We start from the raw sequence: 25,917 nt of genomic DNA, 5'->3' as shown, positions 1-25,917 counted from the left end.
TTACGCATGTTTTATTATTATTATATATTAGGCGGTGAATTTATAACATTAACTGTTTTTTTAACAGCTGTTAGCACTCAAAAAAATCTCATTCTACACTTCTCATAATTCTTTCGAAGGGTTTTTATCACAAATGATCCCTGACATTGGCTTAACTCATAATTTTAGTCCCTAACATTCAATATCAATAAATTTGGTCCCTCACATTTGATGCCACATATCAATGTGGTCCTTCCGTCAATAATCCATTCAATCCTCTGTTAAAAATGCTAGTGCTATCTCACGTGACCCTTTAAGAGAAGGGCATTTTTGTCTAACTTGTTGAATTCAGCAGCAAACTTTTGCCGATTCACGTGCTGACTCGACCTTTTCCCTTTCTTGCTGAATTCGGCAACAAACGTTTGTGATTGTTTCCTTTCAAAAAGTTAAAATGAGGCATTTTCCCACTAAAAACAGTGCCCAGCCATTTTATTAAATGGTTTTGTGCAAAATGCTAATAACATATCATTCCAAAAGAAATATATCATTTCAAAATGACATCTGTTCAAACACATAAGATACAACATCTATTAATTTGCATATTTCACTATCAATAACATATTGTTTCAAAAGAAATAACCATTGTTCATAACAACATACCCATTTAATTCCAAAAGCATTAAACAACAACGTCTCATGTTTTCGAATGCAAAAACAAAAAACCTTAAATATTTAGATAGTTTTCAAAGACTTTAAAAACACAACTAAGCTGCCAAATTTTCACCAAATCCTTCAAGGCTTCCATGGCTTTCCTCTCTTTGCACCAAATCCTTGGGTTGACTGAACATGTTGAATTGGTGGAATGGTGGGTTGTGAACTTGAAACCATGCCTCTTTCTCTACATGTACCTCTTCCCATGGCTCTTCCTCTAACCACTCCGCTGCCCCTTCCCACCTACATACTCAAGATATCAATACACAACTTCACACTATAAAAATTGAAAATAAAAACGAATTAGGCCACACATTCCGCATCTTCCACATACCTTATTACAATTAAAAAAAATACAAAGATTTATACTCTTCAAACTTCACACATACAAGTCTTGTTTAAGTTGATGTAGGCTTGTTGTTAATAGATTGAGTTACTCCCTGAGTGGATTGACTAGTAGATGCTTGATTTTGTTGCTTTCCACATTTCTTGGAAGTATGGCCTTCTTGTCCACATGACCTACATGCATATGGCTTGTTATAAATCCATATTTTCAACTTCTTCCCTTCATGACTTGTAATTGGGTAATTGGGGGCTCTTCACCAAGATCTTTAGTCCTCTTTTTCTTTGGCCTTCCAATTTGCTTATTGTAAATGGGAGGATCAATTTTGGCGGTTTCATTACTAGGCTTGTCCAATTGATCTTGGCCAGGTAGTGGTGAAATAACCGATGCATAAGCTCTTAGGTATGTTGCTTGCTTGTAACAGTCATCAACATACAGGGCAACATCTTGTCCCTTCCTCAAAATACAGGCAATAGCATGAGGACGAGATTCCATAAAGATCCCATCTCCTCCAAGAACAAGTTTTAGCACCCAAGCCAATTGCAAACTCTCTTCCAAAAAGGTCTTAGACTTGATATTTCGTATCTCAAGCTAGATATGCAATGCAATGCCCACTTTCATACTTGAATTTTTCAATAATTTTCTCAATTATTGGCCCCACAGATCCTTTCCATTTCAAGTCAGCAACTCTTTTATTTACCATCCTCATTGTCATGTTCTTTCTTATGATTTGCAACATTGTCAAAATTGGCTCGTCCCTTGCCTTGACAATTGATGCATTGAAAGCTTCACACAAGTTGTTAAGTAAGATGTCACATTTGTAATATGTCCTAAAATGTGACCTACTCCAATTATATGTTGGTTTAGCATGTAACCAGTCCCAAGCATCTTTTTTTTCTTGTTGCAGGTTATCCATGATGTCTTGCCTCCAAGGAATGGTTGTAGCTCTTGCTGCTTCCCACAAAGTTTGTTTCAAGGCAAGACCACTGTAATTTTTCTTGAAGTTATTATACAAATGCCTCACATAATGCCTATGCTCTGCATTGGGCATTAGTCGTTGAATTGCATTCCCTAACCTATTCTGCTTGTCTGTAATGAAGGCATATGTTGCTGAATTCTCCATACTCAAATCATCTATTAAAATCCCCAAAAATCACTCCCATGTACTCTGATTTTCAACTTCCACAACTGCATAAGCAATTGGGAACATCCCATTGTTGCCATCAATGCTTGCTACTGCCAAAATTTGATATGGATACTGCCCTTTCATAAAACTTCACTGTGCATTAGTCGTTGAATTGGGCATTAGTCGTTGAATTGCAACTTTTTATAGTGGCTCAACTTCACCTTGTACCCCAATTCCTTTGCTGTGTTATGACACTTAACCAAGAACTGGCAGTCACCAAAAACCCAATCTAAGTATATAATTTCACCTCCACTGTAATGTTATTTATTTCCCTTCATGCGAATCTGACCCTCATGATAAATTTTATATGTGAATTTATCAGGATTAGCTGTAAAATATTGCTTAATACATTAGTAAATCCAATGGTCAATTAGTTTTTGAACCTCTAAATATAAGTCAATTAGTAAATCCAACGATCAAAACCCTTAGTCCATGCCATACACTAAAGACTAAAACAATAAAAATACACAATAACAACCATTCCAATGTCATTGAATAACTCCAAATCAGTAAAACTATGCAATCTTTAATACAAAATGACAAAAGAAAGGGAACAAGACCACAACAGTGCATATATTCATCACCTACCCTAACCCCTCACCATCTCAAACTACACAAACCCCACCACCAGATATCATAGGTATGAAGAAGGGCTATTGGAAACATCAAAAGTATAAAAAAAATCATGGAAAGAAGATACATAATACTCACCATATTTTGAAGGCTTTCCAGATTTGCGAAATTTCTCGGACATGCTTATAGGTCACTAAAATTTTCTCACAATCCACAAAAGTTCAATGATCCTTCACGAAATTCATATTTAGAGTCCTAATCTAAGTAGAACTGAATCTCTCTTGCCAAAATCCCCATTGCCAAGCCTTAGCCTTTTCACATCTCTCTAACCAAAGAAGGAAAATGTGTCACCAAAGAGGAAAAAGGTATTAGCAAAAAGGTGGGGCTAGTGACCCAAGTGGTGGGTGAGGCAATTTTACGAAATTATCCTCCATTAAAGGATCACATGACCCTTTACCATAGTGGTGGAAAGGTAGAAGACTTGAACGAACTAAATAGTTGGAAGATCCAAGTCCATGATCAATGAATGTTACTCAAATCAAGTAAACGAGGGTTGACTCAATTGGTAAAGTCTTTACTTTGTGTGACGCCCTACTAAGGTTCGAGTCTCACTGCCAACAATCCTTGTTGATTCACAATCTATAATTTCCTACGTAAATCCATACTATTAACAATGGACAGTTAGATACCACGCGTAAGTCCTTCCAACTCAAAGTCATAGACTCATGAGTATGCCCTAACGTTGATGGTGAAAGTAACCAAACCTCTAAACTTTTGATTAAAAAAAAGTCAAGTTGCTCATTCAACTTAGAACAAAGAATTACCTATAAGACACATTAGTATGACAGTGAAATTGGTATTAGCCATTCCAAAGCTCAAAGGAGGCGGTCAAAGTCTCCAACCAACAAGGTTTGGTATGACAAGTACTTGGCAAGTGGTACTCTCAAATTTGTCCTTCTCATCATGACTCCTTTCACCACAACAATTCCACCCATCAAAACACTTGTCTCCACTAGGCATTGTTGGTTGTTAGAAAATATAAAGTTTTCACTTTTTGGTGTAACTGAAACACTGTTACATGATATTGTATTGATATTATAGAGAAATTTCGTAATGTGCCAGGAACACGGCTTAGTATATAAGTGTCATAATACAATTGGTTGAGATTTTTTTTTAAAACTTTCAGCCCCTGAGCCATGTGCCCAACACACTAAAAAATCTATTGATATTATGATATCTGTATTAATGCTATAATATGATAAATTAGACTTGTTGGCCATCATATTACGACAAAGTGGGGTGGACTGGAAACAAAGGAGAAAGAAGTATAACTATGTATGTGGACGGGAAAATGGAAACTTGGGAGGAGAGAAGGGATGTGGAAGCATTTTAATTCTTAAGCATCAACATGTTAATTAATACCAATATATGACTGTATTTCAAGTACGCCTTAAAATTTTAAGAAATAATTTTCACGCTTATTTTTTCACTTTATACAGATTTCTCTAATTTTGTAATAAATATGAGTGAGCAAGATGCGTGTTTTGATAGTCGGGAGAGATGGTTTATTCCTCCCTTGGTAGATATGAAATTTGCAGATTCAGAGTTTGCCAGTCCAGTGGAATGAGAGATTTTCAAGTATGACCGTTACAACTAAAATTAAAAGATTAATAATTTAAAAATTAAAATTTTCCATCACTTACATAAAAACATGTGATGTATCATCTATGTCCCTGTTACAACTAAAAATTTCTCGAAAGAGCAACCTCAACTGTCAAAATTAACAAATGTGTTGAAGTCACTACCCAAAAGTTTTCGATACAAAAAACTTTCCCACGATAAAAGATTGAAAATCAAATATTAATTTCCAAGCCGCCCACCCCCACCAAAATGTCAATTACTAGGCCCCATCCAATTTTTATTTTTCTTAAAGCAAGCCAACGTCATAAAAATTAAGAAAAAGACACATAAATTGCATAAAAGGAAATTAAAAAACATAAAAAATAAAACTATTTAAAAGCAAATGCCCTTCACCTACCAATAAATCGAATTTCCATAGAAATTAAAAAATCTCCATAAATACGAAAAATAATAAAAAAGGAAATTCAAAACGACGCACGGTAAGAATGAGGATCTTCTTCTGATCCTTTTTGTAAGGATCCTAAATATTTTTAAATTTATATTCGTTTATCGCGATCATAAATTATTTTAAATTAAATATAAATAATTCTTAACGAAAATTGACCGCATAATATAAAAGAAGATAACACCCGAGATTCCGAAATTTCGGAAAAATACCGATTCCGCTGTATTTATTATATTTATTGAGATTTTAATTTTTCGTTTCCGTTTTACATACACGCACTGCGCTCCTCGTCAACCTAAAATCTCGATCCGTCGACGGACTCCTCGAGGCCTTCCTTCCTTCTCCCTCTCTCTCCTCCCTCTCTCTCTCTGCATCTCGCTCTTAGACTCCATTTCTGAGCATCGAAAATGCAGAGCGCTACCTTCACTCTCACGCCGCCCCTCCGCCTTCCGAAGCCTCGGAGGCCGTCGGCGAGCCCCGCCGTGAACTCTAGGTTCGATCCGATACGCATTTCGGCCTCCTCGAAGCCGCACAATTTCAATGATGCGCTCTCCGCTTCTCTGCCGCACCGATCCTGGTCTCTGTCATCGTCTTCCTCTGATTTCAAGCTCAGGCCGTGGACGTCCGTACCGTTAGTCGATTCCGATGCCGGAACGAAGCGTTTTGAGGTTCGGGCCACTGCGGAGACCGCCGAAGAGAGCACTGAATCTGGAAGCAGCTTGTTCAAAACGCTTGAGCTCGGGGCGTTGTTTGGCCTCTGGTTCCTCTTCAACATCTGGTTCAATATCTACAACAAGCAGGTAGTTTTTGCGTATTTTGCTTCTGCTTCTACTTATTGGATTTCTTGTGTTCTTAATTGCTAAATGAGTGATTGCTGTGAGTTTGTCTGCTTTTAGTGAAAATGCATTGTTAGAATCCTTTAGTTTTTTTGGGTAGATTCTGTTTGGTTTGGCGGAATTTACTTTACAGGAAGTCTGCTCGAATTTATTTTTTGAATATAAAGAGGTTGAAAACGCTTTTGAGGTAACTCTTAAAATGGTTGAAAGCGTTTTTAATGAAAAATATTTTTAGAACCAATCAAAAAGTAAGTGAATTTAAAAAAAAAAACACTTTATTGCTTCATGCATCAATCACTTTCAAAGTAGAGTGCTTTTACAATTTTTTTTTTTTTTTAAAAGCGTTTTCAGTTATTTTAAAATGTAGTTCTAAACAAACCCCGTAAAATGTGCATTTTATTCATTAACTGAATAGAAGGAGATGTAATTTTAAGGTGATAAAAAGGGAATGTAAAGCTTCATGCAATCTACTCCAATTCAATAAAAATTTGAACAGTCCGAAATATAAGGATCAAGATAGGAGTACATTATGTTTGATTACAAGCAATTTAGGGAGTATTTGATTAAGGAAACTTCTCTTTACAGGTCTTGAAGGTGTTCCCATACCCAGTAACTGTCACTGGAATACAATTTGCTGTTGGGACTGTGCTTGTTCTGCTTATGTGGGGTTTGAATCTGTACAAGAAACCGAGAGTTAGTGGTGCACAGGTACATACTAGTTTGATTAAGTCGAGGGTCAGATATATGGGTTATTGATTTCCATTTAAGTGATTCTTATTTTAAGCAACTTGTCAACAGCTCGCAGCAATTCTTCCACTGGCGATTGTGCATACTTTGGGTAACCTTTTTACTAATATGAGTCTTGGGAAAGTGGCTGTCTCGTTTACTCACACAATCAAAGCTAGTGAACCATTTTTCTCAGTTATCCTCTCAGCCATGTTTCTCGGGGAGGTAAGGATTTTCATATAGTTTTGCCCCTTTATCTGTCTATATGCTATTTTAAAATTCTTTATTGTGCGTACGTTGACTGCAGTTTTTAGTTTAGTGCAAATGATAAATTCCAAAACTTGTTTGAATTCAGAAGACTATGTATCCAATTGTAGGATTTTATGGCTTCTATTTTTCAATTGATTCCCAATTTTTTTGCCCAATTTATCTTATATGTCTTGATGCTTATATAGATACCCACTCCATGGGTGGTTGCTTCATTGATACCAATCGTTGGTGGAGTGGGACTGGCATCAATTACTGAGGTCTCATTTAATTGGTAAGAAATCACGGTAAATTCAAAATAATGCCGAAAACAGAGACAAAGAGTCACAACATCTAGATTTGATTGATGATTGATCAATCAAGAATTTTGTGCATGCATTAAAGTTTATTTGATATAATCATCGTTTTGTTTGTGAACAGGGCTGGATTTTGGAGTGCTATGGCTTCCAACTTGACAAACCAATCTCGTAACGTCCTTAGCAAAAAGGTCATGGTTAAGAAAGAGGTAATATATGTTTTCCATATTTTATGTCAGAAGTACTATTGTGTTGGTTATTGTTGTAGTGGTAGTGAGGTGGTAATTTCTGATTGGTAAGAAAATGAACTGAAAAGAAATGTCCTCCAGATCACATAGTGGCCAAGGAATGCACGGTTACTCACCCTTGGATTTGATATCAAGGGTGAAGAATAAATGGACATGCTTTTAATGTTTTAATCCCATTTCTTGATATCAAATCCAAGGGTGGGTGACCATGAATCAGGCCACCTGAGAACCAGACTCATGGACTGAATAGATACACATGTTTACTTCTTCTATGTTTCTCATTTGTCTTTGATGGCATTCGTAACCAGCAGTTTGTTTTGAGCAGGCAAATATGGACAACATTACACTCTTCTCAATTATAACAGTCATGTCCTTTTTCTTGTTAACTCCTGTGGGTATCTTCATGGAAGGGGTGAAATTTACTCCAGCAGTCCTGCAATCTGCTGTGAGTATCTTTTTACGAGCTAAAGCTTGCATTGCGACAGAGTCATTGTAGATTATACTTGAAATTGATTAACTCTTTCTCTCCAATTACAGGGTCTGAATGTAAAACAATTATATATTAGGTCTTTCATTGCTGCACTCTGCTTCCACGCGTATCAGCAGGTTAGACTTTTATCTGGTTTTGTGGTTTAATATCCCTTTCATTTATTTATCGATTTTTCTGGGCTTCTCATGAGCTTTTGTTTATAGCATTGAGTTCATTGTTGATGTTCAACATACTTGTCCTCAAGTACTGAAAAAGTATTTTTCGGTAACGGAAAGTCACATTTAAAATATCGTTTAATAGTATGTGCAATACTTTCAATCTCTTGTCAAGTCAAATTAACCAGAAAATTCTTCTTAGCTTGTTCATGCCCCAAACTTAACTGCTCACCTTTTATGTTTTCTTCAATGATTGTTTATGAACTTTCTTGAAATCCTGTAATGATCGTGCTTGTGCTGACCTCAAATTTCGATTTCGATTTTGTTTTTCCTTTTGTGGGTTCTAAAACTGGGAATGGGATGGGGTTGAGGAGCCACCTTAGGATAAAATAAATTTGTAGCCACCTTAGGATAAAATAAATTTGTACTCTGCATTAAAAAAGAGTAAAATTACTAAATCAGATCGAAAAATTTCAGGGTGCAAAATATGCGAGGAATAGTTAGAACTTAGAGAAGTGTATTAACTGTATTTGGAACCTTCCTGTTTGATGCTCGATTTTCCTAAACATAGGGGTGCTTCCTCTTGTTTTCTGCAGCTTACTCGTGTAAATTGCTGACCATTGGTGAACAATGCAGGTTTCGTACATGATATTGCAGAGGGTATCACCTGTTACTCATTCTGTGGGTAATTGCGTGAAGCGTGTGGTGGTTATTGTGAGCTCTGTTCTCTTCTTCAGGACACCCGTTTCACCTATTAACGCTCTCGGTAATATTACTTGTACTGCTTGATTTTCATTTCCCAAGGATGTAAAAATTGATTCTGTATGCTGGATACTGACTTTAGTTACAAGAAACGTTTCTTGATACGAAAGTATATATAATCTTGTTTCAATGTAATGCAGGCACCGGAGTGGCGCTTACCGGAGTTTTCCTATATTCAAGGGTGAAGCGTATTAAATCCAAGCCGAAGAGCGCTTGAAGTAGCGCAATGAGATTTTGCTCTTTGCTGTTGGAGTTGGATGAAAAATTGCAGTTTAATTGTGGGTCAGGCAGGGGAACCTAATTAGTGGTCGGGCTCTTAATATTTTCATGTTGCTTTTTTCTTGTATTTTTGTTTTTGTTTTAGAATTTCATATTTTTCTGGACCACATGATGTGACGAGAAGTATCATATCCTCCGTTCTTCTCGTTTCAAGTTGTAATCGAATTTTTCTAGGGGTTCACCATTTGGGTGTAGAACGTAACCCCGAAAAAGGATTAACCATTGAAGAAGGTGGTGGTGATGGTAGGACAACAGTAAGTGTATGTATACATATTTTGTGACAATGTGACCGTCACACTTGAAAGTTGATCTCTTGAAATAGCTTTCCTTTTTCCAAATGCAACTCATCATCGGTATACAAAGTTTGTTTCACTATCGGATACGATTGATTGAATATTTCATTGCACATTTGGTCAAAAATTCTAAGACCGAAACTTGTATTAGTCGTAAAAATTGGATTTTGATACCATCCGGATTCAAATTTTGAGGATTTTAGGGATTTTTACATCCTAGTTATTCATCGTATATCGTGCTATTAGAAATTATTTTGAAAATTTTATTTAAAATTAAACATAAATAATATCTAACGAAAATTGACCATATAATATACAATGAACGACTAGAATGTAAAAATTCCTAAGATCTCCATAAAAAGATCCGGAGAGGATCCTCTTCCATGCAAATCAATGTGGGTTGGAATACTTCAAATTATCGATCGCCAAATAACTGTCGGACTTGGGCAACACAAATCAATGTGCATTGGGATTATGTGACCTAATCATGCTTGCACGTCACGGCATGCCTAGATCGGCACAATGTTCAAGTTGGTCTAAAACAACTATAACACTCTAAAACCCTACTTAATTAGTAAGTAAAAGCATTATTAGCAACTGCAAGAACACGTAGGTGATGCATTCAAAACCCTTTACACATACTGGTGTTTAAAAAAACACGTCCCAAGACGTGCCTAGGTGGCTTCAAAGGCGGGGCGACCATGAAATTGTCTATGCCCAGTGAAGGTAGGCGTGGTCGAGGGGCGTCTGAAGTTTTTGATTGACATTCTTTTTTCTTTTAGTTGCAGAAATCTGGATTCTTTTTATTTTAAAACTTAAACTGAGTCCACTTTGCTGACATTTATTACCCTACTATCTTTCTTTCTGTTTACTTTTTATTTTTTTCTCATATACAAGATAGATAGATAGATAAGTATCTTTTTATTTGTGCACTTTTGAATGATAATGAATGTTTATTTTACAAAGTATTATATATTTTTAGATGTTTTATATAATATATTAACAAATTTAGGTCTCATGCACATATCAAAATTTTCGCCTAGGCAGGCGGGGTTATACATGAAACACCTCACTCATGCCTTCGCCTTTTAAAACATTAACGGATACATAAGCTATCAGCGAGAGTACGTATATTATGAATAAACTCACATATCCATTATTCATTAATCATAAACCATATACTAACCTGCGTATTAGGTTATTGTAATAAAACCGTGTAATCATGATATGTCCATTTCTCTCTATCTCTCATCATATGATCATCATGCGATGAGAAAAATGGAAATATACTTGCTGTTACATTCAAAATTTTACCGTACTACACTTCCCTGATAACTAAAACTCGATCGACTTCAAAGCCAATTGCATCCCTCTCTCTTTCTTCAAAATTTATATTAAATATATATAACTCTATGAAACTTCAGCATAATTAGTTCACTTGAGAAATCATCTCCACCAAATCCATCTCCTTCTTCACTTCATTACTCTCCAAATCCACTTGCATCTCCATCTCAAAATCCTTCTCATCAAAATTACCCTCATCAACATGATCATAATCAATCTCATTTTTACCATCAAAGTTACTGTTCTTCTCACCAACAGCAGCAGCGCAAGGGATGTCATCGAGCAGAGAATCGATGCTACACCCTTCCTCGAAGATGTTCTCGTCGAAACAAAAATCGGGGTCCTCATTGAAATAGTTGTAGCTCGGAACCAACTGATCATTTGCGTACAAAAGTCCCACGTTGGTTTGTGGCTGCTGATACGTAGCTGCAGCTGCTTTGGTGCTGGTGCCGCCACCGTTGTTGTTGCTAGCTGAACTGTTCTTTCGCTGCCTCCCTGTGCTGTTGCTTGCCGAGTCTAGGTTTAAGCTCTTGATGTATTCCTGCAAAATGGAGCCCCTAGGGTGCTTTGATCGACATTTTCGCTTGGAATATTGTCGCCTTTTCGTTGCGTTCCAGTGGTTTTTGATGGAGTTTTCAGTCCTTCCGGGCAGTCTCTTTGCAATTTCTGCCCACTTGTTTCCTATATCTGCATGAGCTTGTATCAGTGTCTTGTCCTCCTCCTCACTCCATGTATCCTTCTGCAAAACAAATAAAACCATTTGCATCACTTCTTATTGTATCAGATTTGTACCACGACGTTACTACGCTACTAACTATTAGTAATGTCACGCTACACAACCATACATGAATGTACGCATGATTCATGTAGCATTACTCGTCAAGTGAACTGCAAACCCAAAAGCAATATTCACGTAATTAGCATGTCTAGTTTTATAATGATCATTCATGTTTGCGATTTCTTCTTTATAGAACACTTGTGCTCATTAGTGCTTTTCCTCCAAATACAAATACTTCATGAAAACACACTTGGAAGTGATTCCGGGGTAACATAAGCACTTCTAAATTTTCAGCAAACATAATCTAAAGTACTTTTGGCTGTTATAAAGCGTTTTTCGCTCTTCCAGAAACAATCCCAAACCATCATAAGTCAGTCAATTATCGAATACCTTGATGTCAGGCCTTAGGTGGTTATGCCATCTCTCCCTACATTGCTTCCCAATTCTCCCAGGCAACATCTGAGCAATGTGAGACCATTTCCTGACTCCAAATTGCTCAACAAGTTGAATTAAGAGCCTGTTTAACACAAATTTGACATCATTAGAGACCTTAAACAACCCAAAATGCAGTTTAAGTTTTATTTCTTTCAGTTTTTACTTTTTTTGTTGGTGAAATCTTTCAGTTTTTACCTATCTTCCTCGGTTGTCCATTGACCCTTGACCAGATTTGACTTCTTTGGACCTTTCACCGTTGACCCCCTTGTTACTCCGGTAACTTCGCTTTTACCATTCATCCCAAATTTTCTGTGGTACCGAGTTTGGTCTGCATTGTTTATGCCGGAGACCTCATCCGGCACCGAAAAATTCATGGGTATAATATCTTGAGTGCAATCCAACGGCAGGAAATTAATTGCTCTCCTATGAGATGAAGTTCCCACCACATGATCAAACGGATTTGATGATCTGTGATGAGTTGGGAAATTCAAGTAGGATCCACCTTGGAAGTTGTCCAAAACTTGGCCATGTCCCCCATTGTTTTCTGCAACATTTAGAGGCTTACATTCGTAAAAGTTCACATCTTGATGTGATGAATTTTGATCGTACGGGTAGGATGTGTCGCTGTACGGATCAAAACATGGGGTGTGGGTCCCAAACATAGGGTTTGAAGAGGAGACATTGACATGAAATTGATGATCAAGGTGGTGAAAATCTTGAAGGTAATTGTAGCTTCTCTTTGAAGACGAAGATGTTTCAAAGAGAAACTCATCTTTCATAGCATAAGATTTGACATAGGTTTCCGGCGCGAGCAATGGAACGTGGATTTGGGAGACGAGTTTTTTTCTGAGCTTGTTGGGCTCCATTAGAGATGCTCTAAGCAAAATGCGTTCGGGTTTAGTAGTGAAAAAATGGGGCAGCTTCTGTTTTGGGAGCTGTCACCGTTGTACTTTTGTTTGCTTAATAGGTGGAGGAGGAAATGCATTTATTGTAAGGATAGATCCTGACCGTTGATCTTGCTTCATCCAACGGTCAGGGTTGGTTGCCGTAGCTAAATTTACATACTTTTGCCACAAGTGATTCTTTGTTGGTCTCAAATTTTGGGTCCTATAAATTTCTCTTTAATTTGTTATCATCCCGACTGTAATTAAATCTATTAACTGGAGTCTTAAGTATTGTAATGGCGTTATGTAAGGTTTATTCAGTCGGAAATGATTTTGGCACCCCGTTTTCTCATCTTAAACACTACCTTAATGGAGAATTAATGAACAAAATTAACAAGGGTGTGCAGAAGCAAAAAATTGTTATGTGAATTTCATTTTCCTTATTTATGGCTTGTTTGGAAGTGCTTTTAAAATGACTGAAATCGTTTTTGGTGAATTGTTTTTGGGTTCCAAAAGCACTTGAGTGCTTCCTGCAAGAAGCACCAGTTTAGGTGTTTTTCTATGATTCACTTGCATTTTTACTAAGGATTGGCTCTAAAAGCACTCTAATTGAAAGTGTTTTCCATCATTTTAAAAGCACTTTCCAAATGAGCCTTTATTTTGTTCCTATCTTTTGGTTTATGGTCAAAGAAAGTAAAAGTCAATTAGGACAAACTTGAGAGTAAAACTCGGTTTTACTCTAATCAATGAAGTTAATTTAGTAAAAGTCGTTAAGAAAGACTTCACTCTCAGAAGCTGTCAAATTTATTAGACTTAATCGCCACTGTTAATTGTAATGGTTTGCATAACGCCAAGCATTTTTATTGCCTCTTTTGCTTAACTGTTGTTCATTAAATTTAGAATTTAAAATTTAAAACTTAAAATTCGGAATGTCACACTTAATGAAAGATATAAAAGAGCTGGGAAATACCCTTTTGCGCTCATGTTTTCTCTTTCTGCATTCTTCCATTTTGTTCTAAGCCCCCCCTCAGACTGAATAAATCAAAGGAGAATCAAGGACATAAGCAGGGAAGAAAAATGAAGTTCGAGAATTATTTCCCTAAGAGCATTTACGTTGCACCCGAGGTCCTCTGTTCGGATCCATCATCCCCAATATCGCTCGTACCAAAGACAAAATGCCAAGCAACCCACAACTCAATCTCCGAATACAAAATAGATTTCACTCTTACAATCTTGAATGAACAAGAAATGGAAAAAAGTGCCAAGTTTCCCGTAGAGAATTTTGTCGTACATACTAATCAAGCAGATAGGGAAAAAAAGGATGACACTTCTCTATGTCATGTCTCCAAAGGAAGCGATGTGTTTCGGAGGGGAAAAAAGTTTCAAGTTGCCAAAATAGCTTTTGACTCTGAAAAATTGTAAAACTTGAAGCAATCGAAAGTTTTAGTTATATGCATCGTTGCTGGAAAGCTTTCTCAGGGTTCTTCCCGTCAATTTCTGAGTGGTGAGGGAAATCATAAGGCATTTCCGCGGCAGAAAACCATGCTTCGGTGAAAACTTTGACGACTTCTTGGTGGACAACATCATTGCCTTCTGGTGTTAGGTGTAACCCGTCACTGCAACGGAAGAAAAATGGATTAAGACAGATTATTCAATCTCTCACTGTCAAACACTTAAAAGATGTAAATTAAGTAGTTCGAGGACTAAATTAGAGTATATTTATCTTCATATAACTTCGATCCCCATTCTAACGATCAGAAAATTCATTTAGATGATCTTGATCTGACTATTATGGCAAAATCCAAGGCATTAATCAGTAAATAGTGCTTCTTTTGCAAGGGAAGATCTGGTTGCAACCACTTGATGCTAAATTGTTTCATAAACTGTACAAGTTGAAGCTTCAAAGATAGCAAACCTTAGAAATTTCTTCTGCCAACCCTCTGTTTCCTGCAATGTGGACCAAAGATTGATGGAGCGGAGACCCATTTCTTCAGCTAGCTCAATGCACTTCTTTGCATAAACTCCTGTCACTTCATTCGTCCTTTCTGGAAGTTCCCTAGCATCCTTACCATATAAAGATCTGTGAAACCCAATTACACAATCAAAATGTTATAGGTACCGATCACATGAACGTTGCGAAGAGCAACAAGAAGACAATTATGTGTGTGTAGTAAATTTTGAAACGAGAAGAATAAATCATACTGTGCATATTCATTACGCCCATCCTCGTCAACAGGCGGTGGAGTAATAAGCACAATCAAAATGGTGGGGGAACACTCCTGCAATCAAAACCCCGACATGAGCCCATGCTTGCAGTGGTAGAAGTTGGGTTATCAACCTTATACCATTGGTAGTTATAGCTCCTTTGGTCCTTCCAAAAGTAAATTACCCACGATGTCGATCTTATACAAGTTTAAAATAGCATCTATCAAACAATAAGGATGAAGACTGAATTGGAAAAACTAAAATATTCATAAGAAAGGTAAACAAATTTGAACCTTCAGATGAAGAACAGTTTTTCTGAGATTCTCCTTGTACTCTTCAAGAGGAACATGTTGCCGCTCGCTTGTTCTGCCTAAAATAGCCGCGTCATTGGCCCCAAAGAAAATCGTGGCAGCTGCAGGAGGTTTATCAGAATCCTGCACATTCACATTGGGATACGGTCACTTCCATAAACGTTTCCACATCAATCCAATCCTATCCTTTTATCACATATCGCGGCCATCACTTCTACGATTTTCGCAAACACCTCCAAAATCATCATTTTTTCCCTCAGTCATATGCATACTATCACATATCCAATCTAACATCTCAACAAGACAACTTGATTCATCAGCAATACTATCAAATACTAGCAAACAAAGACATTGACTTTCTGAAATCAAATGCACAATGAGAAACGTAAATCAATACGAGCAAGAAATCGAACAAAAACCCAATTTAATTAACAAAAAACTAAATAGAATAAAACCCTATAAATGCAATTCCAATGCCAACAAACCAGAAAAGCTTTTACCTTTGAAAAGGATGCAGTAAAAATTGCAGAGAATGCAGAAAAGAATTTACCAGAGGAAAGAGGTGCTGCAGCAAGAACAATGCCCACCTCGTGTTGTACCCGCCATACCCACGAACTTTTACATCGGCCTATCAAACCCCATCACCAAAACTTACCAACATTTACTGATCCACCATAACAGTTAGAGAGAGAGAGAGAGAGAGAGACCTTGCGGGAGTAAGAATCAGCTAGAGCGGCGCCCCAGCCACCCGATTGGAAGGATTGTTCGGTGATTGAGTCTCCGAACAACACGATCTCAGGCCTCATCGTTCTTGCTTCTTCTTCCTCCCTGCTCCTACGCTTTTTACTGTTGACTCGTTCGGTTGACGGTTGAGACTCTTGTTTTCGTACGTAAAACGACAACTCGTTTCTTAACACGGACCAAATAAAAGCATTGTTCTTTGTCGATTTGGCATCTTGGACGGTCTATGGCTTTATTAGTCATTTTCCATACAAGAATATACCAATGTGCTGCACCAACAGAAGTGACGTAGGAGAAGATAAAAGAAAATGATACTTAGTACTACGGTTAAGTGGTATTTTTTTTTATTTGTAAATGAGAGGTTTTAGGTTTGATTCTCGTCAAAAACGAATTTGAACCATATTATTTCTAGTTCATTGTAATCATCAATTCAATATTTAATCAAACAATCGTCTGAAATTTCTATCAAACTGGTGGATTCCAAACTTCTGGTTATTTAAGGAATTATGCTTGTAATCCTGTATTTCGTGCTGCGTCAAGAATGCATTCTAAATTGTTTGTTAATTCTTAAGGTACTAATTAAATTTCTAATACCGCTCTATCTCTTTCATGTTTTTCATAATCTACTAACCTCTTACCCCACGTTAAGAATAAATGTTGAGTGGGTTGATTATTATTGCACACTAGTGATGTGATTGATTTCACATTCCCGTAATAACATTCTTGAGGTACTTAAAGTGATGAAAGAAGGTGCGGTAACGAATTAAGACTAGAATATGTTTGAATTCTCTTCAATGTGACAAAGAAAAAAAACAACATGCACACGAGATTTTTTGTTCGAATCAGGTGCTTACACATTGAAAGTGTCACTAGTTTTACATTAGCTTTGAGTGGCTGTAAAGTGACCCTTAAACAAAGGTGACATCTTCATGGGAAACTTTAGTTAGGTATGAATGCTGGGTTGCTGGGTCCCCAAAAGTGGGTTAAAAATCTTAATCCGTACCATAAAACTGAGTGGAAGATAAGCTTACAAAACTAAAAGGCCACTTGGGGAGATACTCCAAACCATTTCCAGTGGAGAGTAAGCATGCAATATTCCACCATTTAATGCAAATCCTAGATCATCATCATCCATCGAGTATTTATGCAATCTGTTTCTCATCGCCATCAAATATCAATCAAAGGTTTGGAGTGGTACATGATAAGAATAGAAGCGGATTCCGAGAATATTCAGTTCAATCCTAGGCACCAAACGAGCGGTTCAAGTCTCAAGTATTCAGACAGACGATGCCTGAGTTTTGCGGTAAGGATTGGTGAATACAACGGATTCAGTGTTTTTTACTTCGGAAAACTGAAAACCAAATGATTGAAAGAAGACGCTGCTATGAACTTTCGGAAATATTGAGATAGACTGCACAGTTCGCATTCAGTTTGAATGAGAAAATTATTACAGCTCCTGCATTATTGTAATCATCTTCTCTGCCCACCAGATAATCGAGAGACAAGAACAATGATAAACATCGTACATTATCACGAAAAGTTAGAAACACACGAAAAAAGATGACACTTCGTTACACATAAACTTAGTACATAACCTCTCGAGACCATTGCCAAGAATAATCTCACCAGAGTCGCAACTTTAGCTTGAAGAACCATGAAAGCTTCGTCCAGAAGCCTGTGTTGTTTCAAATCCTGTCCGCTCAGTAGGGGGGCTTCTTTCTCCTCTCAGTCCATTTAAACGGGGGCTGAACACTCACTGTGACATCCGCGGGCTACCTTCTGGAGGAGTAGGGGTCAAACTTGATGTTTTTGGACTGTGAGTGTGGCGGATCTCACCACGGCTTCTTGTGATAATTTCGTCAAGCATCTCCCCACCGTCAATGTTAGTGGTTCTTGATTGAAGATCTAGATCCTGTCATGCATAGAAAACATCAGCATCGGCACAAGAATTTCTAAAAGATAAGCTAATGAAGGCTTTCTATAAGCACTTTAATAGGATAGAATCCGAATAGCACAAGTTCTAATCTGATCCAAACTTTGGATTTATACACCCCTCTGATCGAAACTCAAGGTCCAACTCTGGTTTGTTTTCGTGATATAGAATTCAAGATGTTCACAATTTTTTCATGTATGAACTGAATGAAAGGATTTAGATAACTCACTTCAAGGGACAGGTTGAGAGTGATGGAAGGGGCTTCCTCATATTCTGCAGCATCCAGGTCTTGAAGGTGAGCTCTTTTGAAAAACTTGGGGAGAAAATACTGCCGCACCGGGACTAGAAGCATGATCAACAATGGGAATAGCACCCCAGCGATCGGGATCCATGTCAAGCCAAAACACAAAAGCAAGTAAGCCGTCTGGAACATTGTGAAGGCCACAATTGTTTTAAAAGGCACTGTCTCAAGAAAGGTTTCATGATTCTTCTCCAGCACCCTAGCAAGATGGATGATGGTTACCATTTGACAATTCTTCAAAGATAATACTAGTCATGATCTAGATAAAGAAAAACGCTTTGAAAATACAAGTCATGATCTAGATAAAGAAAAACGGTAATATTTAAGTCTGAGGAAGTTAAATTTTAAGATTCTAAAACATGTTTCCATGCACTCGTATCTAGAAATTCTGAAGCAAACCATGTGGTATAATTTCCAATATGCAATATGCGGAAGAGTATTTAGTGAAAGAATCATTGTTACATTACAAGGGAAAGTACCAACTTACTTGTATCTTCGACTTGGAGCAGTGAAAAGAAACAATATCCTCTCCCAAAATTGATTTCCAGGCAAGCTTTCAATCGCCATGAAAGCAAAATAACCCCAAAGAACTGATGTTGGGATTTTCTTCAAAACAGGCATAGCAGCTACACAACAACCAGCCATCAATGATTGAAGCAGATTGCTGAGACGTTGCTCTTTTACTTCAATGGGCAGAAGATCGTCAATATCCTTCTCCACATCGAAAAGAGTCTCATCAACAGGGGCATCAATGTAGCCAGCACTAGAGGCCAATTGGACTGTGGATTCCTTCAGCTCTTTTAGTCCCTGTTCGAATGACAGATTTTAAAGCAGAAGGATAAAAGATATAAACTTTTGTATCAATCATGAATAATGTAGTAGATAGATTTACCAAAGCAGATGGAAGTTGGTAGGCTAGTGGAGTCTGCATTCCGTTGTATGTATCTTTCATGCTTTGGTATAAATCACTCAAACTTGAATTTTTGCGTATGCTATTTCGAGCTGTTGATGCAAGCTTATTCCGCAAAAGCTATTCCACAGAAAAGAACCGATCCACTCTATTAATTAACATATTAAAATCACAATAAAGTATTCACTATTGCATAAACACACTCGAAAGGGAAGCAGAAGAATGACTAAGAGATGTCCTCTCAGCGAGAATCAATAGTAGCAGCGTGAGAAGCAAGTATCAAGAGTCCTAATATCCATATATTGACCCATCAAATGTCTCCAAAAGACACTAATTCACGCAAGCTCGTATGCTTATCAAAATCTTGTGAGTGAACATTCCGCTATTTAAAAGACAAGCTAACTCTCACTATGCAGAAAACTAAACTACCTGATGTTTTAGAGTAGCTAAGCTTTTTGTATGCATAGGAGATTGTGGGATTACTCCATTGGAAGGGGGAATGCCAATAAGCCCACATAACATGACCTGGAAGCAAATAATCAGAATTTAAAGGAGAACTTTCAAGATATATGAGTAGGTAAAATCTCTATCTCAATTTAGCTGGCCTGGAAGCAGCTTACCAGAAAACCCAGAAGAAGAAGGTCATAATGATATGAAGCCGGTTTCTTTAGATTAAATTCCTTCTGTTGGGCAAGTTGAGATGCAACACTGTGATCAAAGTAGTAGAGCACAGCGATCATAGTTGCTGGTATAAATGCTCCAACTATATATAATGGAGGTACATTCATCATCTCCTGGACAATTAAACAACATGAGTAGGTAGCTGGGATTTAAAGGAAAGAAAGCACAAATTTGGCAACATCCAGTTGGATGTAAGGCTTAGATGTCATGGAAGTGTTGTACAAAGTGTTCGGAAAATAATCTCTACAATCTCACCTTGATAACTGTCCAGTTTGAGTATGCACCAGGAGACCATGGGTTTGGACTGAACAGTCGTCTTGGGATTCCTCTAGGGACATCATTTACTGGTATGTAAGAAACAGCAGTCCAAACAAGCACCATAAATGGAACTCCATAATCCGTAATTAATCCCCGTAGCCAACCTATAACATTTGCCAGACAGGAATGTTTCTAAGATATATAGTTGACACAGTAGACGTACAAAACTGACCATTCTCAGAGATTCAATTAAACCTTTCATAAGAGAAATAGAGATGCATTATAAATGAACATGATTTGATCTTTCAACTTCTTACTAAAGCTCAAAAGCAAATTCCACGTACCTGTTCCATAACGCCAGGATCTAGCTTTACGGCTTCTCAATGCAGTTAAAAGCAGGCCAAATGACAGAACTAGTGCAAACATTCCATTGCCAAACCGCCAAGAAGGTTGGAGTGCAGTCTGATTAAGATTTTCCCTCTCGGGTATGCCAAATTCCTCCACAAGTCCCTGTAGAATGGTTTCATAAGTTGAATTCAAAATGAAGAGAACAGTTCTAGAGCATAGAAGTATAGAGATCCTGGAAATATAATCTTTTTGTTCCCGAAAATAACACCACCCCAGAAATTATTAAATTGAGATATCCTTTTGGAATTCATGTATAATTAAATCTCAAAAGGTTTAAAACTCTAGTATACAACATTAAGATTGATAAATTAATAGTAAAGGATTATAAAGAAAACTCACCCTTATGGCCTGCTGCATAAAAAGCATTGCAATTAGCAGACCAAACAATTCACCAGCAACACGCGTAAACCTATTTATAATAGAGCACGCACCCAGAACCGCCAGCAAGAATAGCAAAAGGGCTGTCCACATACATACCCTAGATACCCATACCATGGGAAAAAAATGTTCAGTTTCATCAGAAAATCAATTGCTTTGTAATGTTAAGATTTCCAGTGTGTTCTAGAGATAACCATCCAGTCCAGGCTAAGAAGAGTTCCTGCCCCAAATCCTTCCGGTCCTTAGCAAAGTTGAACATAAATGTATACATCAATACCGTTGGCTCAGCCACCCCTAGTATAAGCAGGGGCTGCCCTCCAACAATTGAGTGGATAATGCCACAAAGTGATGTGGATGCAAGAGTCTGTACTGCAGTCAAGCTTCCATCTGTAAATATACATAAATACAGCACTTTTCAGAAAATTAACTCCAGAAGAAAAATTCTAAGAGGACACGACAGTCAAAAGGGAAGGAAAAATAAAAGGGTATTGTTCAACTTGTATTTCTTTCGAGCTGTTCCCCAAATGAGATAACTGGAATTGCTGAAGCAAAGAATATATATGTTGTTGGCGCCAAGATCCTACACAAAAGAAGATAATGGTCATAATAACTTGAGTAAGGTACAATACAGAAGTGCCAATATGAAATATTGTTTGGACAAAAAGCTTCCTAAGCTGAGATGCTTATCAGATGATTTTCATTAGAAACATAAAAGTATCCTGTTTTTGTGATATAAAAATGAGAAATACGAACCTGATTCCCGCGCGTAAACCACCAGTCCAATCCTGTTTGTAGCACAGAAGTCTCCCCTTGAGGTCATTCTTTATCCCGCGAAAGGGAACAAATGTTTCTTCCATAATATGTCCAATACTTTGGAAACAAGAAGAAAATGGAAACTTTTCTAGTTCTTGTTTGAGTGACAAGAAAGCAGGTCGTTAAAGTTCAGATCCAAACAAGGGACTCGAGAGGCCAATATGGTTTCTAAGGTTGCTTTAGGATATAAATAAAACGTACGATGTTACGGGCAGACAGAGAAAGATTTCTTGACCGTCATAGAGCTTCGAAGGTGAAAAACAAGCGGGAAAGAAAAGTGTTGAGTCATTGGATTTTTGCAGTATGATAGACCCTTAATGAGGTCTATATATGAATGAACAGATACACGAAGTGTGAAATTTACATTTCAAGGAATCAATAGAGAATGTGGTATATATTTCTATGAGGAACAAAAGAACCAGTTGGCAAATTGAGCTACTTAGATTCCATATCTTGTACCAGACAAGGATTAGCGAATCAAATTCACTGTGAATCGATCAGGAAGTTCGAAAATTATCGAAATGAGCCAGCATTTCCCATGTGCTCAAGTCACACTACTAGCGGTACACTTGGACAAAGCTGAGATCCATCCCTTCTCTTATCAGAAAAGGCAGGTGCATATAAATGCTAAAACACCAGATATTTGGTACAAATTTGCGAGCTTTAACTGGCGAAAATCGCAATCAAGTTTCAGACTTTGAGGGTTTCAGAGAAAGAACAAGCAAATTAGCGAAAACCCATCATCATAAACAGCATTTGGAATAGTTTAGAACAATTTTAAGCAAATGGGCACTCACAAAACAAAAGAAAATGCTTCTTTTTTACGATAGAACAAAACAAAAGACTCAAAATTTGGAAAAAAAAAACTGGACAAAGGAATTCTATGCAGCAAGATTAGCGAAATCCCATCACTGAAATTACAGATAATTTAGAACCCTTTTGAGCAAATGGGCAACCAAATAGCGAATATAACAAAGAAGAAAACTTTACTCGAGATTACATTATTCAAGAAAAACCCTTTGCCTTTTGGGAGTGGAGCAAAAAAAGCACAGAAAATTCAGAACTCACAGACGATGTGTAAGCTTGCAGCTACATCACCTGGGAGGTAGCAGAGTTTTCTGTATAAAAATGGCAGAAAGGCGCAGAGAGAGTGAGACACCAATGTGCTCAGAACAGTAGCTACTGATTTCTGAGGGAGTAAATGGCAAATGCGAGAGAATTAGAAGGGATTTTCGTAAAAAAAAAATCTGGAGTGAAAGGATTTTCTCTTGACTAAGACAGTGCTAGGTGACTAGAAATGTACGACTCTCGCTCTCTTAGCATTGGATTATATACAGACTACATGATGAGCTGAGAGAGAGAGTGGGAAATGCAATAAAAAATAAATTCGTTCATCAATGGTAAAATAACAGTAATTGAACGGTATTAAAAATATTTGCAACACTGTTATGTTGCATTGAAGTATAGCTTCTCTTTAAGGGATAAGCTGATCGCTTTGACACGATGGTTCAAATTTTTCATATAAGAAGACTCAAAGACTTTTTAACCAATCCTAATTAATATCGTGTAATTTATACAAATTTAAAATTCGTCCTCAATTATCGATAACATCTGTGCAATTTCTACTGTATAACAAAACCACTATCGTTTGTGCTTATGTATATCTTTTATGAATGTAGTCGGTATTAGAGTTTTGGCTCTCCTCTTTCACACGGCACTACCGACCACTCACTTGAGGGAAGCTGAAATTAATTAATTGGCTTAAATATGCGGGTGAGAAGTGGGAGATGGGAAGTGGGAAGACAAAAGCAATCATGCAACCGAAAGCTTTCTGCTGCCTGTTATAAAATGATCCACTAAAACAGAGAAAATTAAGGAATTATGTTTTAGGCTTCTTCTCCGGAGAATGACAACGCACTGATTTGGACATTTTTCTTCGGTTACACGGTCACATTTATGTAGACACCATTTTTCATCGTTTTGTTTGCTTTGAAATGTGTTGAGATTTTTCCTTTTTAATAATTTCTGTTCACTTATAATACTTTTTTTTTCTTCTTAATTATTTAGAAGTTCTGTCGACTTATAATATTTTTTTCCTTTTTTTTTTTTTGTCAAAATAATATTTTTCCTTTTTAATGTGTTGAGATTTTCATTAATTTGTGGTTATTTTTTATTCTAAATTTCGGCAATGACCCTTTCTTCTTCTTTTTTCCAAAAAATAGAATAGAGGCTAATAACCAATCGATTATATGAAGTATGAACGCATGCATGTTTGTATGACTTTACTATATACAAGATTAACTGAATCCTTAGCAAACAAAATTAACAATCATATATATCCCACTTTAGGATTCGTTTTCAATCGAAGAGAGACAAGTAAGGTAGTTAGCAAGATTAAGTTTGACACCAAGTCTCGTGGTTTGAGCAACCTCTCGATGTAATCTCTCATATTTTGTTTGAGGATAGTATTACTAGTTAAGTGCGAGACATTTTTTTTTCTTTTCGACCAGGTTGAAATCCCCGACAAGATTTTTATTGAGGTTCATTGTTAGTACTATATTCTCCAGTTGTATGTATTCCCTTTTAGTTAATGAATTTTGAACTAAAAAAATAAATTTAAGTATAACCCTCCTTTCTCTCTCGTACTATCTAGAAGATATTGTTTATAGAACAATACTTAGCTACTCAAAGATAAGTAGGAACTCATACTCAAAATTTCTCAAAATTGTTCGTTCTCAATTTATAGAACTTCATGTTTATAATCAGAATCGTTCATATTATAAATCACCCTATAAAGATTTCCTTTGCAAAAAATGAATTAAAACTAAGGTCGTTTAGTCATCAAATTGTTTAAAAACAAATGAATGGTATTGGTAAAAGCATTATGAATCGTCTATGTATTTACTACAATATATTGACTAAACGACCTTAGTTTTAATTTATTTTTTGCAGAGATGATATTTACAATGTGATTCATAGTATGAACGATTTTGATCATACGTACAAAGCTCTGTGATTAAAACACTAAGAATTTTGAGTAAGAATTCCTACTCATGTTTGAGTAGTCAAATATTATTCTTGTTTATATTTTAATCTTCTTTTCAAAGGTAAGAAAAAGTGAGATAAAAGTTGAGCCATTAACAATCAATGTTTAATGATTTACATCAAGCTTTCACTACACAACGGTGAAAGGTTTTTAGTTTCCAAATGTGATAAATGATGAGTTCAATACTAATTTATTCTTTTAATCTTTGAATTATAAATGTATCGTTGTAAACTATTGTTGAATGATGATGTAAAAGAAAAAAAAAAAACAAAATAAATATCCAATGATGATGTAGATCAAGATTGAATTGGTATATATTAAAAGTTAAAGAAACATCAATGAATGTAGGTTTTTTTTATGGGAATTAATTCATATAGGTTGAATTGGTATGTATATCTGGAAAACAGTAGGTTAAAGTTTTCATGTGAAGAGTTGCAAATTATTCTCGGTGGCCATGCATATAAAGTCCTACGTTTATAAGTAATTGGTTGAATTTGGATATATACTAGGCTACTTGCACTATTTGATTAATTTTTGTTTTAGTAATCAATGATCCTAAAGAATAAGGGAAGCTCTTAAGATCGAACACTACATAAAACATGGCATGAAAGGAACACGGAGAATATAGAAGCTCGTTTGGATATCTTTTTAAAATGATTAAAAGCACTTTTAGAGAAAATAGGGTAAAGTACAAAAAACTATCTCAACTATTGGTGTCACGACACTTTCATACCTCATCTTTTTAAATTGACAATGTCATACCTCATCTTTAGAATTTGATCCAATGTTATACTTCCGTTACTTGGCCGTTTACTTTTCAGTTAAATGCTAACGTGGCTTGATTCGGAATCCACTTTCTATTAAAAAATCATTAAAATATTATTAAAAACTAAAAAAAAATTATTTAATATTATTTAAATATTAAAATAATAATAAAAAGTAAAAAAAAAAAACCATCAATTCGTCCCTCCTTCTCCCCATCTTCATTTTCTTCCAACCCCCCCCCCCCGGGCAGGAAACCCAAAAAAGAAAAAAAAAATTTGAAAACCCAACAACCCCCTGCAGAAGAACAAGAAGGAGGAGGAGGAGGAGGAGGAAGAAGAAGAAGAGGAAAAAAAGGAGGAAGGGAAAAAAAAATCCCCCCCCCCGCCCCCGGTCGGCGCGGAAGAAGAAGAAGGGAGAAGGAGAAGGAGGAGGAAGAAGAAGAGGAAGAAAAGAAAAAAAAAATTGAAAACCCATCAATACCCCCCCTGCGGAAGAA

At 36.7% G+C, this 25,917-nt stretch overlaps 4 protein-coding genes and 1 long non-coding RNA gene across 5 annotated transcripts; 1 reads left to right on the top strand and 4 right to left on the bottom strand.

The window, feature by feature from the left end:
• Window positions 1–678: 678 nt before the first annotated feature.
• On the bottom strand, window positions 679–3,132 carry LOC148696132 (uncharacterized). The gene is made up of 2 exons (XR_015963822.1): window positions 2,931–3,132; window positions 679–933 (listed from the first exon to the last, which is right to left on the bottom strand). It is a non-coding gene; the product is annotated as an uncharacterized LOC148696132 (long non-coding RNA).
• A 1,919-nt stretch (window positions 3,133–5,051) lies between these two features.
• Window positions 5,052–9,241, top strand: LOC137710459 (triose phosphate/phosphate translocator, non-green plastid, chloroplastic). The gene is made up of 9 exons (XM_068449481.2): window positions 5,052–5,678; window positions 6,300–6,422; window positions 6,513–6,665; window positions 6,896–6,981; window positions 7,128–7,212; window positions 7,577–7,696; window positions 7,789–7,857; window positions 8,533–8,662; window positions 8,799–9,241. The coding sequence occupies exons 1-9, from the start codon at window positions 5,286–5,288 to the stop codon at window positions 8,873–8,875; spliced, it is 1,236 nt and encodes a 411-aa protein (XP_068305582.2). The 5' UTR covers window positions 5,052–5,285; the 3' UTR covers window positions 8,876–9,241.
• Window positions 9,242–10,659: 1,418 nt separating this feature from the next.
• LOC137709926 (transcription factor MYB98-like) lies at window positions 10,660–12,653 on the bottom strand. Its single transcript, XM_068448908.2, has 3 exons — window positions 11,983–12,653; window positions 11,743–11,869; window positions 10,660–11,313 (listed from the first exon to the last, which is right to left on the bottom strand). The coding sequence occupies exons 1-3, from the start codon at window positions 12,651–12,653 to the stop codon at window positions 10,660–10,662; spliced, it is 1,452 nt and encodes a 483-aa protein (XP_068305009.2).
• Window positions 12,654–13,865: 1,212 nt separating this feature from the next.
• Window positions 13,866–16,132, bottom strand: LOC137711363 (GDSL esterase/lipase At5g62930). The gene is made up of 6 exons (XM_068450591.2): window positions 15,895–16,132; window positions 15,738–15,815; window positions 15,170–15,310; window positions 14,874–14,950; window positions 14,587–14,751; window positions 13,866–14,287 (listed from the first exon to the last, which is right to left on the bottom strand). Exons 1-6 carry the CDS (start codon window positions 15,991–15,993, stop codon window positions 14,119–14,121), a joined length of 729 nt encoding a protein of 242 aa, XP_068306692.2. The 5' UTR covers window positions 15,994–16,132; the 3' UTR covers window positions 13,866–14,118.
• Window positions 16,133–17,318: 1,186 nt separating this feature from the next.
• LOC137710521 (putative boron transporter 2) lies at window positions 17,319–23,294 on the bottom strand. The gene is made up of 12 exons (XM_068449564.2): window positions 21,551–23,294; window positions 21,295–21,377; window positions 20,992–21,184; window positions 20,759–20,897; window positions 20,356–20,521; window positions 20,009–20,175; window positions 19,693–19,866; window positions 19,502–19,597; window positions 19,055–19,192; window positions 18,650–18,969; window positions 18,091–18,361; window positions 17,319–17,840 (listed from the first exon to the last, which is right to left on the bottom strand). The coding sequence occupies exons 1-12, from the start codon at window positions 21,652–21,654 to the stop codon at window positions 17,682–17,684; spliced, it is 2,010 nt and encodes a 669-aa protein (XP_068305665.2). The 5' UTR covers window positions 21,655–23,294; the 3' UTR covers window positions 17,319–17,681.
• Window positions 23,295–25,917: the final 2,623 nt, after the last annotated feature.

The sequence above is a fragment of the Pyrus communis genome, chromosome 6, assembly GCF_041283825.1.
Source record: "Pyrus communis isolate YQ-2024b chromosome 6, ASM4128382v1, whole genome shotgun sequence".
In the NCBI taxonomy this organism is placed as follows: Eukaryota; Viridiplantae; Streptophyta; class Magnoliopsida; order Rosales; family Rosaceae; genus Pyrus; species Pyrus communis.
The sequence above is the reverse complement of the archived record's forward strand: the minus strand, read 5'-3'. Positions and strand labels throughout refer to the sequence as shown.

Bases quoted from the DNA above. Each gene is read 5' to 3' on its own strand.
- LOC137710459 (XM_068449481.2), top strand. From the start codon at position 5,286: ATGCAGAGCGCTACCTTCACTCTCACGCCGCCCCTCCGCCTTCCGAAG. The intron at 6,666-6,895 runs GTAAGGATTTTC...ATGCTTATATAG, and splicing joins CAGCCATGTTTCTCGGGGAG to ATACCCACTCCATGGGTGGT. The intron at 7,697-7,788 runs GTGAGTATCTTT...CTCCAATTACAG, and splicing joins CAGCAGTCCTGCAATCTGCT to GGTCTGAATGTAAAACAATT.
- LOC137709926 (XM_068448908.2), bottom strand. From the start codon at position 12,653: ATGGAGCCCAACAAGCTCAGAAAAAAACTCGTCTCCCAAATCCACGTT. The intron at 11,870-11,982 runs GTAAAAACTGAA...TGTGTTAAACAG, and splicing joins TGGACAACCGAGGAAGATAG to GCTCTTAATTCAACTTGTTG. The intron at 11,314-11,742 runs GTATTCGATAAT...TTTGTTTTGCAG, and splicing joins ACCTAAGGCCTGACATCAAG to AAGGATACATGGAGTGAGGA.
- LOC137711363 (XM_068450591.2), bottom strand. From the start codon at position 15,993: ATGAGGCCTGAGATCGTGTTGTTCGGAGACTCAATCACCGAACAATCC. The intron at 15,311-15,737 runs GTAAATTCTTTT...GTGAATGTGCAG, and splicing joins TGCAGCACCTCTTTCCTCTG to GATTCTGATAAACCTCCTGC. The intron at 14,752-14,873 runs GTATGATTTATT...TGGGTTTCACAG, and splicing joins GGGCGTAATGAATATGCACA to ATCTTTATATGGTAAGGATG.
- LOC137710521 (XM_068449564.2), bottom strand. From the start codon at position 21,654: ATGGAAGAAACATTTGTTCCCTTTCGCGGGATAAAGAATGACCTCAAG. The intron at 20,898-20,991 runs GTTATCTCTAGA...ATGGGTATCTAG, and splicing joins TTCTTAGCCTGGACTGGATG to GGTATGTATGTGGACAGCCC. The intron at 18,362-18,649 runs GTAAGTTGGTAC...CCATCTTGCTAG, and splicing joins GCTCCAAGTCGAAGATACAA to GGTGCTGGAGAAGAATCATG.